Below are 13,958 nucleotides of genomic sequence, written 5' to 3'. Positions count from 1 at the left end.
CAGCATAAGAGAAAAATCTTTGCAGAAGGCCACCCAGGTCACCAGTTCTTACCATCAAACTGGACTTTAAAAATCCCACCCCCTGGCCCAGACACACACCCTGAACAGCAGGAGGCAGCTGGAACTTCCAGCACGGACAACTAACCCAGGGACTGCCACTCATCCACGGCTGCTCCTCCTACTTCAATCTCTGTGCTTACACAAAAAGCCAGGGCAGGTCTCTGCAACTGTTTCTGCCACTCCAGTAATGAGGGCAGCAGCTACAGCATTGCAGCATTACAATTACAGCATTGTACCGTAACAATTAAAATCAACCTCATGCTATTCCACCCGGTCTGTCCAACAGTTTCTCAAGAACAACCCAAATGAGAAGCACCTTCATTTGGAAACAGGCTTTTACACTGAGTTTCACAGACAACACAGACCCAAGGCAGACAAAGCTTAAAAAATATATTAAAAAAAAAAAGCCACCCAAAAAAAGTAGCCTGGATCCAGCCTTGGACTTTCTGAAGCCTTTGAGACAAGAGGTTCCACTCAAAACAATTTCCTTGTCCCATCTCATTGCAGCAGCACCTGTAGTCACAGACTTCACAAATATCTGCCTTAGTTTTGCCAAGTTTCTAAGGAACCAAAAATGTTTGGCTTGGTAGAGAAGGTGCTTGACTCACACACAGAACTACACAGTTAGAAAAGTTAAACTAGGTCAATTCATGTTACATCTTCCTAAAATCAATGCCAACATGCCATTTTTATGGCAGATTTTTCTATGTCTGATGAGTTTCATTATCCATTATTTTCCCTTTAAAACCACACCTGCCATGGTTGAAATAAACCAGATCCAAGATATCCTACTAACCTCTTATTTCCACATCACTTCAAGTGTCTGTTAAAATGTGGAAACCAGCATGACATTTAAAGATCAGGTAACAAAATCCAAGGGAGTGAAGTGATGACTGAAATAAGATTAGTTATAAAAGCATGTCACTCACAGCCTCATTAGCTCAATGCTCAAGCAAAACAGGAGCCTTAAACCCCAGATTTAGTGTTTTCAAACCCAAATCACTGCTCAAGATCTAAGGCTTAAACAAACCCCAGCTCTCACACCAACAGGCTGTTAGAACAAGTTCACAACTAACCATCCAGGAAATCTCAGTACTCCAAGGCCATCTGATGCTGTTCCAGCACAGGTGAGGTACCACAGCATCTCCTCATACCTGCAGAGTGCTGGTCCAGGCTTCTCCTGTCCTTCCAGAACCAGGGCATTAGTTCTGCTCCCAGAGGTGACTTGATTTTGGAGGAATGCCTGGCCAGCCCTCAGCTCAGTGTGGCTGAGCCCAGGCTCAGTCAGGCTCCCATCCTCTGGGCTGGTTCCTGGACCAGTCTGCTCCATCTCCTGCAGCCACCCCCAGGGACACCTGCCCTCCTCAGCACTCGAGCCCTGACGACATCACCATCCCCTGAGCTGCACCAGAGCCCAGACTGAGCTTTCCAGGAGCCTCTGCTCTGCTGGCGATGCAGAGTGGCACAGCAGGTCCTCCTGCCAGCACCTGGAAGGCACAGGGGCCATCTGGAAAGGCCCTTGCCCTTTCCACCACTTCAGCTGGTGGTTGGTAGGTTCCCAACTCAGTAGAAACAAACTCTAACCATTGAGAATAATCCTGATGGTAAAAAATAAAATAATTATTTTATGTAAACATGATGTTCTGTGCAATAGGGTTACAAATTACAGCACTCGAATCCTTCTCTGGCTCCCACCAGCCCAACTCCCTCCTCATATGCACAGATCTCCCCAAAACCAGAGATTTATCTGGGGAAACACCAATAGCCAAGCTTACTTCAATCCAGGGACTCATCTGGGGCAGGAGGGATCTGGCTATCAGGAGCCAGATACATTCACTGAAACATTCATCTTAAAACCAACACATCTAAGGAGTTCAAACTACAAGCAAGCAATTGGATAGCCAAGCACACAGTGGGGGCTAGTCCAGGGCTGGGCCCCAGCCAAGGGCAGCAGAGCAGCAGCAGGGAAGAGCCTAATGGACGTGGGAAGTTCAGCTGGGAAGAGCTCAGAACAAGGCATAGCTTGTTGACATGCAGGAGCCAGCATGCACAGGGCCCGTGGACTAGCACACGCTAAGAACATGGGGAGGGAGAGAACTAACAACCAGGAGACTTCACAAAGGGCAGTGCTCCCTCTCTGTAAGGCTCTGGCCAAGAGCACGAGGAACTGTTTGCATCCCAGCACAGAACACGAGCTCTCCAAGCAGGATGCACCTGAGCCAAACAGTTTTACACACAGCCTTATAGCAAGGGAACACTGCAAATAGATCAGTGTGTATGTCTGTGTGTTACAAATATAGATACACACATATATATATAAATATATATATACAGATACACACAGAGATAAAATCATGTACATGACATAAGTGGAGTCACATCACAGGAGCGGAGAAGTTTGCTCACCATTAGCAAATATCCTATGAAAGACTGTTGTAACAGAGCAGCCCGTGAGCGGGAAGTAAAACGAGATAAAGTCAATGAGTTGGTGAACAGCAAAGCACTTACATCCATAGAGACAGCTGGGTCAGAGTCAGGGCACACAGGGACAGGACTGAGCACTGGGCCCTGCCTCCAGCCACCTCTTCAAAAGAAATCTGCCTGAGGAACATCAGGGCTTCCACCTGAGAACCAGACTGGGCAGGGGAGACAAGGCATCTCTGACCAAGCACAAGATTACGGCTGACTCCGAGACCAAGAAGCTGGAAATTCTGTTCTGTGAGTGTCCTGCAGGCCCATCCACCCCACCCCTACAGCAGAGAAGCATCTTTCTCTACATCCCAGCAGCTTCTGGCCACAGATCTCAGCAGGAAAACCCCACTTACACACTTGGCCACACGATGCCACAGCAGAAATAACATCCATAAGAGTCCTGGTCCCACAGCCTGGAATTGAGGGCAGACTCTGAGCAGACACAACTAAATACAGACTGGGTCTAAGCTCAGGTGTGGTGCAGACAGGAGATGCATTAGCAGCAATGCTGGAGGCACTAGTGGGAAATCTGCCCTGCACCCACGAAGCTTCCTCTGTGCTCCATCCAGGTGTCACTCAGCATGTGCTGATCCATCACCGTGTCTCGGGGCACCAGAGGACACTGAGACCCTCCAGCCTGACCCTCCCTTCTACTAGGGCACTCCAAGAGCTGCCCAAGAGGATTTTCAATTCACACACGAGTTCTTTCCACCTGTGAACGGTTCTTACACTGCCAGTGAATCCCAACGATGCCAACAGAAGCAGGCAGCAGCACCAGGCACCCCGACTGCACATGCTGTTCCTCCTGCACTCAGAGCAGCTGCAGCCTGTCTCAGGAACACACCTGGCAGCACATCCCCTCCTCAGACAGCACAGACACCCTCACAGGCACTGCTGTGCTGCACCTGGGCTCTGTGAAGAGTACACAGGGCACAGCTTGGACTGATCACAAGGAATGCTTTCATCTGACTGCAGCTCCACAAAGCAGGTGGAACATTCCAGTCTCTGGGAATACCAGTGGCAAGTTTAAGAGCTGTAAATGTCTTTCCCATCCTCATCACAAGTTCTCCAAAGCTCTCCACTCATCTGAAACTTTTTCTCCTTAAATCTATTAACTCTGCACTTATAGCACCAGAACAAAAAAGGTTAGCAAATGAATGGATTACAGATGGCTTTTGCATTTAAGCATTATGCAAAAATCTTTCCTCCTCCCCACTCCCTTTTCCTTCCCCAGCTGACCCCCAGCACACAGATCTGCACACTGAACAGAAACAGTGACCAATCCAGCCAGTGCACACGCTCCTGCACCTGCAAGGAGCCAAGGGCAGTTCCCACACCCAACACGTGGCACAGGAACCACTGTCAGACATTTCCAACGTGACACTGCTCTCCTGGCACACCCTCCCCCAGCAGACAGCAGGATGTCCTGCAGTGCACACCAGCCACTGCCTTAGCCAGGCTTTTGCCCCACATTCAGCAAGTATTCTCTTTGCCAAAGCTATGGGGAGAGGAGCTTTGGGAGCAGCACCCAGCACAGCACTGGGCACAGAGACAGCACCAAGGCACAGCTCACAGTGCACTGAATCCTTGCTCCCCATAAATCCACAGAAATTACTGTCCTGCTGCTTTTAAGCAAACACAGGGAAGTGCTCAGATACCAGCCAGCTGTACTGAACAAGGCCAGGAAGCAGCAAACACGAGCCTGGCACTGTCAGTGACCCTGGAGCTGTCATTCCAGGGCCCAAACTCAAACCCAGCCCACCTGGCACTGCACAGGCAGCAGAGCAGGGAGAAAGGCTCAAGCTCCAACACAACCAGCAGTCCTGGGGATGCAGCTTTGCCTTTTCTGGTTGGGTGGGTTCTGCAGGAATAGGAATACATCCTGAAACACTGCCAGCTCTAATTCCAGCCTGCACTGGAGCCACAGCTTTCCCATCTGGAGGATTCCTCTTCTGACCACAAGCCCACTTGCACTCACTTCCTTTTTTTATTTAGGAAAGTAAAAAAGACCAGAATCCTTTAGATAAATTACTTCACTTCTGAACGTGAGGTGAGCCAGCAGCCCCCAGCTGTGGAGCAGAAAGGTCTGCTCAGGAACATCTGCACATGAGCACTGCAGCTGCAGCCACACTCCAGCACATCCTGCAGCTCTAACAGCACAGCCAGCCCTTCTCCTGCACGAGCATGGGACTGCTGTGTCCCTCCTGCTGCCCCTGACAGAAGCAATGCTTTGTGAAACTGAAGGGAGCAAAGGTGCAGCTGTGCTGAGGCCACCACCATGTGCAGCCCACACCTGAAGAGCCACCTCCCTTCTGCACAGCCTCTGAGCTGCTCCAGTGGAGCACCAGGCTCCAGGAACAGCAAGGCTGCTGACCTGCAGGATCTCCCTCTGGTGAGAGCCCTGGCTGCAGTGCCAGCTCTGTGGGTTTGGTTTTACAGACAGCGCTGGCTGCCCTGCAGGAAGGTGGCAGCTGCATGGTATTTTGAAACTAAACTGAAAAAGGGAATTTCTTGAGTACTCAAGTCTTCCCATCAGTCTGAACTGAATGCCAGGGAGTTTGCCAGCACACAGGTACTACATGTACTCACTCCTGGAAATCTCTCCAACCTGGACAAAGTCAGGAAAACACAACAAAGTCTGTGTGATGACAGGATGACATCAGCTCTTGTGTGAAGAGCATGCCCCCAAGTTTACAGGCAGGTAAGGAGCAAAGTGCTCCTTCTGCCATGACCCTGCCTCCCTGGTACGAGCACAAATCTGCTACCCCAGTCCTGGAACAAAATGACAGCACAGGAGTTCTTTGATGGGAAGAAAAGCCCTAAGTCCTCAGCTGACAGAGAGGCTGTTTGTGGTGATGCAGAGCATCTTTCCGTGTACACTGCCACATCAAGCAGAACTCACACAGACAACAGCTCCAGGAAAGCAAAGACCTATTCCTCAGATTGAGAATACTTGCAGAAGTTGAACAACAGGTAGCAAAGCTGTCCCTTGAAAGGTCATGTCAAGGTGTGACACGTTGCATTCGGACTGCAGACAGAATTTTAAAGACATGGGAATAGCAGGAAAAAAACAGAGCATGCAAGGATGCTCTGCACTGCCAGGAACATCACTGCTTAGGTATGAAATAAATTGTTTTGGCACAGGGTGGCTGCCCAAGCAGGGCATTCTGTGCCAAACAGGCCCAGCTCAGCAGCCTGAGGGCAGGCCCATGGAGGGGATACTGGATGAGGATGTCAGGACAAGCTGCTCGCTGCAGTCAGTCTGTCCACTTTATTACAAACGTGGGTTGTGACAAGCAGCACTCTCATGGCTTCATGGACACAGCTCCCCAGGCAGCTCCCAAAGCTCCACAGTGCTGGCAGGAGAACTCTCTGTGTCTTAACATGAAAATCTGCAGAGCAGATGAACCCACACATGATGTGCCTACAAAACTTCCAAGTTTCAGCATCATTTCCTGTGTCATCCCCTTGAGACAAAAAGCTAAAGAGGATGAAAGCAAACAGCACATCAGTCTTTCCTGCACCTGACAAGGGTCCAAACAGCAGTGAATTCTGCTCCCAGTCTCCAGCACATCTGACGTGGTGGAGAAGCACGTGTACAGACATGCCAGGGAACGTGGATAGGAGCAGATCCTTTTTCTGTCTGGGCAGTGTGTCTGACAGGCAGGGGCACCCCCAGCAAGCATTACCTGACCCGATTTTGATCAGTCCGTTGTGCTGGATGAAGATGGTGTCACAGGTCAGGTTGCCATGGATGATGGGGGGATCACAGGAGTGGAGGTAGCTGGAGATGCAGAACAGAGATGAGTCAAGGCCTTGAATCCCTCCCTTCACCCCTTCCCACGTCAAGCAACATCAGAAGAGAAAATGGCACATGCCAGGGATTTACAGTAGCCAGGAGATACGATTCAGTAACTGTACATCAGCCTCTAGCTGAGAACCAGGAACAAATGGAACTGTCTCCACAGAATCTCCAGAACGTGGGGGGTAGAGAAAGCTTTCTCCTATCAGTTCCCAAGAAACTCAGGGTACCAGAGGCAAAGACACACTTTCATCCAACCCAGCACTGCTGAGTAGATTCTAGAAGGGTTACAATTTTATACCAAAAACATCAGAGCCTTATTCCTATCCCTATTCAAAGGGGACCTGAGAGGCACTTAATGCTTAACACACAACTGGGCACGCTTGCCAGCAGGCACAAATAAAGCTTTGCAGCGCTGGGTCCCAGGTACACTCTGTTTTTGCATGGCACTCTGCTTGGGTTCATGTCAGCAGCTAGCACAAGTGAGGACAGACAGCTCCCAGAAGCTCATTAGAGCCCAAACTATTCACCAACAGACCATTTAGCCAAGTGGCACCAGAGTTTTCTCTATGGAGTGCAAGCCACGCTCTGTCATCCAGGCTACTGTTTTTCTAAGGTTCTATTTAGCTACTCACCAACTCTAGTTCAGGTGCAAAAGGGTTTTTAAAACCCAAAATACATCCTGCTCAGCTGTACTGCACTAAGATGGCTGCAGAAGAGCTGCACCATCAGGAAATGTGCACACACATCTAACAACACCGTGCCTCAATATCCATGAGTTCACTGCCTGCAAGAGCTGCAGCCTGCCAATGCTGTGGAAGCTTTTCTCAGCCCTCTCACATGGAGCTTGATTTCCCTGTCATCTTTGCAACAGCCTCCTGACCACGGAGAAACCCAGGGTACAAAGCTGGATACTCTGGAGAGCTCCCTAACATTTAACTGCCACACAACTGGGGCACATCAGCCCCAACTGCTGGGATCTCCAGGTCAGTACCCCACATACCTGAGAGCAGAGAGGATCTGGGTACACCACCGCTTCCATGCCTGCAAACACAAGAAAAGGATAAAAAGTCATCCACAAGGAGCTGGTCTGTAGTTCTGTGATTCACAGCCCACTCCTAGGAAGCAAAACACACTCCAGCTTCTACTCAGTGCAGGTGTAAACAATCAGTACTCTTATGGCCAGCTTGTCTCTACACATTCCCATGGGTCCAGAGACACACCTGCCCTCCAGAGTCCCCCGTGCACAGACACCTTCCCCCTTCCCTGTGAGGGCCCCTGGAGAGGGACACACCTGTCACACCACACCCAAGGAACTGCAGAGCTGCTGGCAGTACAGCAACCAGCACAGAGCTGCTGTCCCAGAGAACCTGCCGCTGAGCTAGGTCACAGGGACACAGGGGAACTGCAGCAATGTGTTATCGCCAGTTCTCACTGGGATCCTCTGCTGAAAGGGCTTTCCAGGAGCTGATGGCTCTACAGAATTATGGTCAGACAGGGAAAAAAAAGAGTTACCTTTTCATTCATAGTTTTGTGGTTTTTCTTTGTCTTCTTCAGGAACTGTTTCAAGCTCCCTGAAGACATGTACTCAGTGATGAAGATCACCTGTGGGGCAGCATGACACATTACCCTCCACCCTGCTAATTACCTACCAGCACACAGTGAGAACACAACAGCCTGATGGCTGCACTTACCCTGGCCTTGTTCTCTTTCACATCAGCCCAGTATTTGTGGAACTTCACAATGTTGAGATGATCCAGTTGAATTAAGTTGTCAAACACCGCTTTAACTTTTTCCTTAACATGGGAAAGACAAAGACATGTGACATCAGAGACCACACCAACCTACATCCTCCTTTCTTTTTGGGTCTTGGTCCCCTCAAACACCAGCACAGGGGCTAAGAACAGACAGCATCCCATTTTCTTCTGCATTGCATCTCAGCGTAGTGTGGTTTGATTGCCAAGTCTAATGAACACAAGGGCTCACGGAAATAGCACAACAGTTTTCCAGGACATTTCCTATGCAGGCCAGACTTCAGCCAAATTTGGACAGCACAGCATCCCAAACCCAGCCAATAATCCACACCAAAAGCCCCCAGCATCCATAATCTCACCCCAGAGCAAGGCACATTTCTCACATCCTGCTGGAAAACACATCAACTTACCTCCTGAAGCTTAAAGTTCTTCCGCTCAGAAAACTGAACTTCATTCCAAACAACTTCCACACCCTCCTCCGTGTCCATGGCCAGGTAGGCACTGTCAATCCCCGGGACATTGCGCTGGTTCACCTGGAGGGACGGGTGGAGACACCTGTGAGCTCTGAGCCAGCAAGACCAGACCACTGCCACGCAGCACTCACTGGAGAATTATGAATCTGCTCATTAACTTTTAATTAAATGAGAATTCTAGGACAGGATTTGCACATGTGTCTTGGAGCAGGGCATATCCAAAACATGAGTCACTGCAGACCATGTGAGCAGCCAGTCCTGGGCACACCGGTGGGAAAAGCTCTTGTGCCCAAGTGCTGTGCTGCAGCAAAGCTGCCTTCTGCCAGCACTATATTGGATTTTCATGGCTCAGGACACCTGTAGTTCATTCCACCACAAAAAGAAACCAGCCCCACTCCAACAATACAAAAGGGATACAGAAATGTCTCGAGAACTCAGATACAATTGGTGGAGGAATCCTCTGAAAGGTGATGATGACTGAAACTCAATGAAAGCAGAGAGGAATAAAGAGGAATAAGGGGAAACCTGGAGCTTCAGAGGTGGGAGCCAACAACTCAAGGGAAAGCACTACAGGAATTTCTTTAGTTAATAACTGTAAACATTGACCAGCACAAGTACATCCACACTGAATATTACAGACACAGATGGGCACTCAGAAAGCAGCAAGGCAAGGGGGTGGGGTTGAGAGTTTAGAGCCCAGCACAAGGATGGCAAGGGCTGTGGGAAGACATGAGGCTGAAAGACCTGCAGAGATCACAGGTGAACCCTGCTCCCAGCAGCAAGCTTTTCCATGACATTGTTTTTGTTCAGATATGTAGCAGCATTCAAAGATGAACACGGACTCTTCCATCCAACATCCAGGCATTTACTGCAATGTCCAGGCAATTTCCCAGGCACGCAGCAGTCACGGTGAACACCCCACTGCACCAGGCAATGTGCAATGACAGAATCGATTCAAAGCACTTAGAGAGGACAGGAAGGTAGAATTCACCTTCCAATTGTCAACTGGCAATCATTACTGCTCTCAGCCGCTGACCACACACCAAGAATCACTCCGAGATTCACAGGATAACTGAGTGGAAGAGACTCACAAGGATCACTGGAGTCCAGCTTCTGGCCCTGCACAGGAAAACCCCAAGAATCCCACCCTGTGTCTAAGGGCATTGCCCAAACACTCCTTGAACTCAGGCAGGGTTGGTGCTGACTACCAGGCTTGGCAGCTTTCAGCTAATTAACACAGATCTGCCTGGCAAAGCCAGGCTCATCTTCGACTTCTATCACCTCCAGAACCTGTGCCTTTCACAGCTCCTCATTCTCATACTGCTCACCTTCTCTTCCCTCACTCGGACCCATCAGCATCCCACTGCTGGAAATTCTCACCTTATGTAAGAGCTCCCTAAAAATCCCTTCTCCCCTGGCAGCCACTTTCACATAACCAAATTTCCCCAATTTCATCATTCCAGCCGAGTTACTCCATCTCACTCCTTCCTTCCTGACACACAGAGTGACAGGCCACCAGCACAGGTGGGATGGTTCATGATCTCCCGAGGGACTCTGAACAGGCCCAATGACATTTCACACCCTGACACTGCAGGGATAAATAGTGCCAGCACAGTAAAACCAGAGCGATAGAGACTTCTCTGCAGCTCAGCAGTAAGGGAGTGTGACACAACCAGCTGGCTGCAAGGCGTGGCACAGGCAAGAGCAAGGGCTACAGGCCACAATTCCGTAAGGAGAGCCTGAGCTACGGAGGACAGCTATGGAAAATGGTCACAGGAGGTGACAGCTGAGTATGAGCCACCTCACTGCCTTCCACTGAGCCACCAACATAACTGAGGGGTGAAAGGACTCAGATTTGCTTTGGGAAGACATTCACATTGATTTTAAAACTTGATTTTATATATATATAAAATATACTGATATCAACAGGCCAGGCCTGTTACATTTCCTCATTAAAGAAAGCTGAAGGAATAAAAATAATTAAGGACAGGACATTTATTCCTTCAAATTTTAGGATAAGCAATATCTTAGGTATGACAGCAGCATAAAATCAGCCAGTACAATTACTAAAGCTGAATGGCAGAAGGCTTTAACCCGAGGGAAGTGTAAAGCAGCCCAAGGCAGCAGAAAGGAGGAGTGTGAGAGCAGCAGGGCAAGGTCACAGCCACCCACTGGCACCCAGAGCCCTTGCTTCTCTTTGGGTTCTCTTCCTTCATCCCACAGAAACATCCAGGTTGGAAAAGACATCTAAGTCAGGGAGGCCAACAGTTAAAAGCCCTCTGTTGAAAACCCTCCAGCTTTACTGGACTAAGTCCTCGAGTAACTACTGCAAAAGTGCAGCTGGGGCTGTGGACCTGTCACATCTCCACTTCTGGCCAAGCTCCCCAAGCACAAACCATTTCCATGACTCATAGGCAGCATTCCAGAGCACCAGATATGACTCAGGACACCAAACCCAGCTGACACCACCGATGGCAATTCTGTTTTTCAGGAGATTGGACAGCTTGGGGAGAAGAGAAAAAGGGAGAAAATGCAGGCAGGAAACTGAAAGGCAACAGCAGACTCCTCCCAAATCCCTCGTACACATTCCTCTCCATGCTGGGCAAAGCAGAATCCTGAACCCTCGGGAAAGCATCGGGATAATGTACCACTGGTGTCTGCCCCAGACTGGGCAGCTTTCACACTCAGAGAGGAAGTGGCCTGAGCCCAGCTTAACCCGAATTTCTGCAGCACAGCAGAGGAAGCAGCTCCACACTGCAGAGGCACCAACTCAGCTCTGAGCCCATGCAAGCAGGAGCAAGGAAACAAAAAAATTTCAAGTGAATTACTTAAAGGAGTATGGCTGGAGTGGCACAACAGCTCTAAGGGAAAAAAAGTCTGGAAGTTAAATTTCCTTTTGGAAGGTTATTCCATTGCCCAGTGCATATTTTTTCTGTAGCTCTCAAACATCTGTGTATCTGCTGCTGAAAGAACACAGACTTTTGGAGAGACATTCTGTAGTTCCCATGATCTGTCAATTAAACAAAAAAATAAAACCAGCCTAAATCACAAGTGACTGCAATGATTTACAGTACAGGAAAAAAGGTATAAAAACTGGGGAAAAGTCCACAATAACTAGAGTGTCAGTACAGAACGGACTTGCACATTGAAAAAGAGCTGGGGAACGGCAGCACACCAGGCCAGACCGTCACAAGAAGCTCCAGGTTTGTCCAGAGCAGCAGGAATATGTTAACCAGTTTCCCTGGCCACTTGTTTAAGCCAGAAAAAGGTGAAAGCTCTGCCCAACCACCTGGCAAATGTGAATAGAGACAAGGGACCCCAGAGCCAGCAGCTGGGCCATGAGGAGCTCAACTTCTCTTTGAGCTGTGGGGGAAAAAAGACAAAAGCAGCAAATTTACCAACAGAAACCGAACAAAAAGGGCTTTCTGGGATCTGAGGCTAATCCAGGATGTAAAACAATAAAGAATGCCAGGTCCACTGCAGGCAAAGGGAAAAGAAATCCAACAAAACAAAGAAACAATCCTACTTCACGTTTTAATTAAACTGACACATTGGCTTTGGCAATTACAGTCATGGTAGCAAAACACTTGAAAGGCTTTAATGCAACAAGAAAATGAAAATAACCAGTGTAATTTAACAGCTGCAAGGAAAGGGAGGTATTGATCGTTACCATGGCTGTACAGACCACCTCACACAGCAACCAAACTGGGAGGAAAAGACAATGTGACCACCAGCAAAACAATAATCAGTTCTTCCAGACATGCTGCAACAAGATCGAATACAACAGCAAGAAGTCAGTCTGTTAACCCCATGGACACATCTGAACCATTCAAAGACAGGGCTAAAAGTCCTCCATGAGCTGAAGTTCTCCGTAACTTCACTGCAGAGCTCAGGAGATGCTGTGCTGAGACCTGACCCAAAAGCTGGGGCAGCCTTTAGGCACCAGAGCTGGTGTCCCTGTCCCCTGCCATGGTCCTGCTCCGTGCTGAGCCCTGCTGGGAGCCAGGACACCCTGCCAGCCACAGCTGGACCTGCTCTGCAGCAGAGGGACAAGTGTGAACCACTGCAGGGTGTAACCCAGGGGCCATCCAGCCTCTCCAAAAGCCCTCTGACAATTCTGGCTAAACAACACACTGCAGGACAGACCTAGCTACAAATTCCTGCCAGGTAACTCCCCAGGCAGTAGATCAGCAGTTTACAAAAACACAAAAGTATGACAGGAGTCAAGATACTCAGAGTAGAAGCGGCACTTCTGTGGCTACAGTGACTGAGATCGGAAAAGTGCTCTCAGAGCAGCGAGTTCAGCCTGCCCCAGCACTGCCAAGGCCACCACCAACCCATGGCACAAAGTGCTACATCCCTACAGCTTTTAAACTCCTCCAGGGATGGGGACTGCACTCCTGCCCTGGCCCAGCCTGAGCCCATTTCCCCTTGTCCTGTCCCTGTTCCCTGGCAGCAGAGCCCGACCCCCCCTGGCTGTCCCCTCCTGGCAGGGAGTTGTGCAGAGCCACAAGGTCCCCCCTGAGGCTCCTTTTGTCCAGGCTGAGCCCCTTTCCCAGCTCCCTCAGCCTCTCCTGGGGCTCCAGCCCCTTGCCCAGCTCCGTTCCCTTCCCTGGACACGCTCCAGCCCCTCAATATCGCTCTTGTAGCTGCCCCCAGGATCTGAGGTGTGGCCCCACCAGTGCCGAGCATCCCACAGGGACACAGGCATCTTTCCATCTCTTTACTGGACACCAAAAATGAACACAAATTGCCCAATGCAGGACCAAAGGGCCGAGTGCTCAGTTGCACTTGCTGTTTCAAAGCAAACAAGCGATCCAGGGGAGCCCAAGAGCTCGGCCATACTGAGCTGGTCTGGAGGAAAAGGCAGTGATTCTCCATCCCTAACTCCCAACGGGAAACAGAAACAGCACAGCAAAATAAATAAGGAAGTGTGGAAGAAAGCCCAATATCTATAAATAAACCCATTCAGACAGTTGATCAGGAAGGTTCCAGTAACTGCACTGGGGCAGTAAGTTCAGATGAGTGCCAGCAGTGTGAAACTCCATGGAGAGAGGGAAAACCGGAAAGGATAAACTCCATGTGAGCTACTCCCAGTCTGCTAGAGCTCATCCTGCTCTTCCAGACACTTTCACTTGGCAGAGAGATCTTTGAATCACTGCAGGTCACTCTGAACAACATCAGTCACACAGAAGGGGTTGAAAGATCAGTACACTGAACGGAAAATGCCATAAAAATTGGTGTACTGTGGAACTACCAGTCTTGGAAACAATTCCTGAAGCCACATGAAACAGTAATGAAAAGTTATTATTTCATGTTTTCTGATAGTACTGGAGAAAGCAGGCAATGAGGTGAGCAAACATCATATCTAAAAGACGACGATGAACACCTGATCTT

At 49.4% G+C, this 13,958-nt stretch overlaps 1 protein-coding gene across 2 annotated transcripts in view; it reads right to left on the bottom strand.

The window, feature by feature from the left end:
* Positions 1-13,958, bottom strand: part of NRBP1 (nuclear receptor binding protein 1) — a 31,697-nt gene that overhangs the window by 10,528 nt on the left and 7,211 nt on the right. The window contains exons 3-8 of one of the 2 annotated variants that reach the window (XM_033055604.1): positions 8,499-8,621; positions 8,029-8,130; positions 7,850-7,939; positions 7,338-7,378; positions 6,222-6,316; positions 2,467-2,490 (exon numbers count right to left, since the gene is read on the bottom strand). In XM_033055604.1, the coding sequence (XP_032911495.1) occupies positions 2,467-2,490; positions 6,222-6,316; positions 7,338-7,378; positions 7,850-7,939; positions 8,029-8,130; positions 8,499-8,621 (475 nt within the window). The remainder of the gene's footprint in view (positions 1-2,466; positions 2,491-6,221; positions 6,317-7,337; positions 7,379-7,849; positions 7,940-8,028; positions 8,131-8,498; positions 8,622-13,958) is intronic. The other variant, XM_033055605.1, reaches the window with a different exon arrangement.

Source organism: Catharus ustulatus, chromosome 3, assembly GCF_009819885.2.
Source record: "Catharus ustulatus isolate bCatUst1 chromosome 3, bCatUst1.pri.v2, whole genome shotgun sequence".
NCBI classification, from domain to species: Eukaryota; Metazoa; Chordata; class Aves; order Passeriformes; family Turdidae; genus Catharus; species Catharus ustulatus.
The sequence above is the reverse complement of the archived record's forward strand: the minus strand, read 5'-3'. Positions and strand labels throughout refer to the sequence as shown.